General features: G+C 40.3%; 1 protein-coding gene across 1 annotated transcript in view; it reads left to right on the top strand.

Annotated features, from left to right (window-relative positions):
• The first annotated feature begins 575 nt into the window (after nucleotides 1–575).
• lcorl (ligand dependent nuclear receptor corepressor-like) overlaps nucleotides 576–5,116 on the top strand; it is a 17,558-nt gene continuing 13,017 nt past the window's right edge. Inside the window, exons 1-2 of the mRNA XM_020602116.1 lie at nucleotides 576–2,267; nucleotides 4,667–4,732. Of these exons, the coding sequence (XP_020457772.1) occupies nucleotides 2,174–2,267; nucleotides 4,667–4,732 (160 nt within the window). The 5' untranslated portion in view covers nucleotides 576–2,173. The remainder of the gene's footprint in view (nucleotides 2,268–4,666; nucleotides 4,733–5,116) is intronic.

The following is a 5,116-nucleotide window of genomic DNA, read 5'->3' as shown; positions in this document are numbered from 1 at the left end:
AACCAGCTCTTAGCTAAGCTCAATGCTAAGGAAGTCACCAGCTGTGAAGAGCATGATGACCCTGAGGAGCATGAGGATGGACAATGTGAGGACCAGGACTCTCTCCCTGGTGCCTTTCAGGATGAACTGACAGAGAATGCTGTGGTTTCTGAACAGATCTCCACAGGGACCACTAAACCAAAGTCTCGGTGGAAAAGATTTCGCCACTTTCTGGGGTTGAGGAAACCACAGAAGTGGAAGAAATAAACCCAGCTTCTCCCAACAGCAGATATTTACATTTGAACAACTGGACAAGTAATCTGCTGTTAAAACTTTCTAAACAAATGGACCAATTAGGCCAGATGTTTTACTAAATTACATCACAGGCTGTCAGACATGTACTGACACCCCTGTCGTGTAACTTCTTTATTACTTCTTTTTGAAAAATTATAGCATAATGATTGCCCTCAAAGGGCCAGATTAACAGTATAAATGTAACTAAATTTAACGTCATTTAAAATAAAACTACTCCTTATCACATTGTTAAATAACTGTTTCTGTATTTATTACTTATTCAAGTTACAAATATTACATATGCATTTGCATAGATGTAAAAATAAATGTTCAGTTTAAGAAACCCATATTATTACTCCAAGAATCAACAATCAAACGATTCAAGTAAATCAGGAAAATATCAAAAACAATTTAAGATAGTAACTTTATTCAAAACTTTTTTTGTCACAATCAAGGGGGGCAGAACTATGGCACAACCAACAAGTGTGACAGAAATAGCATTTTACTACAACAACAGCAACAACGAGGTGATGCTGCCTGTCCTTGAACACACCAAGTAGATCCCTCCTCACCCATAGACACCATCTCACACACATCCTCATCCATAGATCATGTTATGAAAATAACAAACACAAAACAAAATGCAAGCATTCATTCATTAAATTGCACACATATTCTACTGTTCTTAGTCATGGTTGAAATACATTCTATTCTAATTCAGGTTTTTAAAAATGCTTACCTACGTGTTTTCTAACCAGATTTCTGACACCGTTTTCCCCTGGCCAGTGTGTCAATGTCTGGTTTGAGGTCTTGTGATGAGGCAATCCGCAAAACAGTGTGGAGCTTGTCATCAGTAATGCGTGATCTGTGCTTGGTCTTGTTCAGATTCATTATTGAAAAGATCTGTTCGCACAGATAGGTGCTCCTAAACATTGACAGAACACGAGCAGCATGAAGTCGGAGCTGTGGCATCAAACCAGGGGGCGGGAGATGGTAAAAGCCCTCGATTGCAGCATCTTGGAACTTTGTTCTCAGGCCACTATCGCTCTGAAGCTCAATGAACTCCCTCTGAAGGTGATGGGGCGCACTGCAGACGTCGGCGGTGAAAGGATCGGCAAAGAAACCAGAGAAGTGCCGATCAAACTCATTCATTAACCGGTTCAGTTTGGTAGCCAACCGAGCACACGAAAAAGTACCGGGAACTGAGGCTGAGATGCTCTGATAAACAGGAAAATGGGCAATTTCTCTTTTCTTTGACATTTTGGGATCATTTGTAAAGATTTCTAGATTCCACTTAAAGTAGAGAGATGCCGTTACTTCGCAGGTAACAATTTAAATGCATTATGGGAGGCGTGGTTTATGGTCAGTGCACGCTTTAAAGCAGAATATACTTATTTGCACCTATTAAGCTCTCACGGGCCACATAAAATGACGTGGCGGGCCACATTTGGCCCGCGGGCCTTGAGTTTGACACATGTGCCCTAGAGCTCCCAACACCTCAGCACGTACCAATAATCATGATCAGAATTCAGTATAAAAGGTATTTTAGAATATAGATAGACAACCTCATTGCCTTCCGTACTGTATTGCTTCTATAGCACACTCTTTGATATGGATGAACCATTTGATGTCTGAGCATTTGATGGCGACCGTACAAATCGAACATGCTGCGAGGTGCGAGGTAACGTTAGCGAGGACTAAATACAGTACACAGTAGGTGGCGGAAATGCAACTTGACGTTGGATGCAACTCGCCATTAAATAAAAAGCAGCAGAACATTGTAGTCTACACACTCCAGGGTAGCTGGTGGCGGTAATGCAGCTTAACCTTACTTACCACCCGCCAGTTAGAAAGAAGGAAGAAGAAGAAGGAATAGCAGAAGGAGGGGGAAGGACGCAGAATGGCGAGTGTGCAGTGTTCCAAATGCACGGTAGAAAGAAAAGGGATTCGGCGGGAACTGGATTCTTGGCGACACAAATTAATACACTGTGTTGGTATGATCTATGTGCAATTTCATATTTTGTAAAAAAAAAAAAAAAAAATACAAATCAGCGGGCTTCAAGAGATTTCGTCTGGTAGCAGAGCGATCGCTACCCCGAGTCGTTCGATTGCTAGCTAATGCTAGCTAAACGGTTTCTAGCTAGTAGCCTAAGACCATAGGTGGTCAGGTTTAACGTTAGCGGTTAAGTTAAAATGGGGCTAATATCCACCAGTTGGCTTCTTTTCTTTGTCCTGTTAACTAGCTTCTTTCCGGTCCTAGCGATTAAATGTCTTGTGATATGACTAAGAGGATATTATACATGCAGCATTAATGTGACTGGGATCTTTTGTGGTTATCCTATAGTTACATCTTCAGCTAGATTTGCTTATTGACATAAACTGTATATTGGTAATGCTAATACCCCGCTAACATGCTATGCTAACATTATCGGTGTTTTTGTTATTTGAGAGAAGGGATCGTTTCTTTGTTAAGGATGCTAATGTCAGTGCAGTATGACAAAACTACACATTTCAGCGGTTTTGCATAACAGTTTGCCATATACCGTGCTATTATTTGATATTTTGAACATCGTTTTTATGTTGGACAAGCCGGCATAAAGTATGGCTCGTTCACTCGACGTTAGGAGGATTCCTTTTTGTTGTTTATTATATTTAATCATAGGGGCTTAGACCGAATACTCGCAAAAGAAAACAAAGCCAAAACTGTATACTACTGCTGTTCACAAGTCATTTATTTTTTGTGTTGTTCACTGTGTTTATACGGACTATTAGGTGTTAAACATGATAGGTGCTGGCTGTCTGGCTGACGCGACAACTAGAAATAACAATGCACTTGCCTGTCAACATACAGTCAGGGAAAAAATTATTTGAACCCCAGCTGATTTTGTTTGTTTGTTTGAAGTTTGCCCACTAACAAAGAAATGATCAGTCTACAATTTCAATTGTAGGTTTATTTGAACAGTGAGAGACACAGCAATAACAAAAAAAAAAAAACACAGAAAAATGCATTACAAAAAAAGTTATACATTAATTCGCATTTTCATGAATGAAATAAGTATTTCAGCCCCTATCATTCAGCAAGATCTCTGGCTCCCAGGTGTATTTTATACAGGTAACAAGCTGACATTGGGAGCCCTCTCAGCTCGTTACCTGTATAAAAGAGACCTGTCCACAGAAGCAATCAATCAATCCAGATTCCAAACTCTTCACCATGGCCAAGACCAAAGAGCTTTCCAAGGATGTCAGGGACAAGATTGTGGACCTACACAAGGCTGGAATGGGCTACAAGACCATCGCCAAGCAGCTGGGTGAGAAGGTAACAACAGTTGGTGCGATTATTTGCAAATGGAAGAAACATAAATTAACTGCCAATCTCCTTCAGTCTGAAGCTCCATGCAAGATATGGACTGAAACTTGTGGAGTTTCAATGATAATGAGAACGGTGAGGAATCAGGCCAGAACTACTCCGGAGGAAGTTGTCAATGATCTCAAGGCAGCTGGGGCCATAGTCACCAAAAAAACAGTTGGTAACACACTACGCCGTGAAGGACTGAAATCCTGCTGTGCCCGCAAGGTCCCCCTGCTCAAGAAAGCACATCTACAGGCCCGTTTGAAGTTTGCCACTGAACATCTGACTGATTCAGAGGAAGACTGGGTGAAAGTGTTGTGGTCAGATGAGACCAAAATCAAGCTCTTTGGCATTAACTCAACTTCAGGGCATTGAAAATAGGTTGTGGTTGGGTATTCCAGCATGACAATGATCCAAAACACACGGCCAAGGCAACAAAGGATTGGCTCAAGAAGAAGCATATTAAGGTCATGGAGTGGCCTAGTCAGTCTCCAGACCTTAATCCCATAGAAAATCTGTGGAGGGAGCTGAAGGTTCGAGTTGCCAAACATCAGCCACGAAACATTAATGACTTGGAGAGGATCTGCAAAGAGGAGTGGGTCAAAATCCCCCCTGAGATGTGTGCAAACCTTGTGGCCAACTACAAGAAACGTCTGACCTCTGTGATTGCCAACAAAGGTTTTGCCACCAAGTACTAAAGCATGTTTTGCAAAGGGATCAAATACTTATTTCATTCATGAAAATGCAAATTAATGTATAACTTTTTTTGTAATGCATTTTTCTGGATTTTTTGTTATTGTTGTGTCTCTCACTGTTCAAATAAACCTACCATTGACATTGTAGACTGATCATTTCTTTGTTAGTGGGCAAACTTACAAAATCAGCTGGGGTTCAAATAATTTTTCCCTGACTGTATGTCTTGTTGCTGTAAATTGGTGTAGTTTGCATAAAATAGGTAGAACATCCTGTATCCAAATGTCAAGTAGTCAAGCATACATATCTTCCTTTTTCCCGTGCTGAAGGATTGTTTGTTTTGCCTTGCAGGGTTTGAAAGCATTCTGGAGGGTGTATATGGCCCAGTGCTGCTGAGAGACCTCAATTTATTTGATGGTGGGTTTTTAGTTTGAATATTTTTAAAAAAGGTGTGATGATATTAATTTTCAACAAAAACTGAAATGATCAAAACCAACCATGTCTTATTCTGCTGTGACTACATTTGACTTTTTAACCCAGCATGGAACACGCAGGCAGAGCACATAGGTTCCTATCATGTTAATCTTTAAAACTTCATCACAAATTGTTTGATATAGTTTTTTTTTTAACCAAGCCATGTACTTTAGTGTTTCGCAAATATTGCTCAGACAGGAGTCAGTATTTATGGTGACAAGTGTAAATACATATTTAGTATTGTGTGTTCAGGTTTCCTGTTTGACAGGGATATAAAATTACCAGTGTTATGACTGAAGTTGGACTCACAACTATAAAATGATAAGG

Source organism: Monopterus albus, unplaced genomic scaffold (genome assembly GCF_001952655.1).
Source record: "Monopterus albus unplaced genomic scaffold, M_albus_1.0 scaffold54.1, whole genome shotgun sequence".
Taxonomy (NCBI): Eukaryota; Metazoa; Chordata; class Actinopteri; order Synbranchiformes; family Synbranchidae; genus Monopterus; species Monopterus albus.
This window is presented reverse-complemented; position numbering and strand designations above follow the sequence as displayed.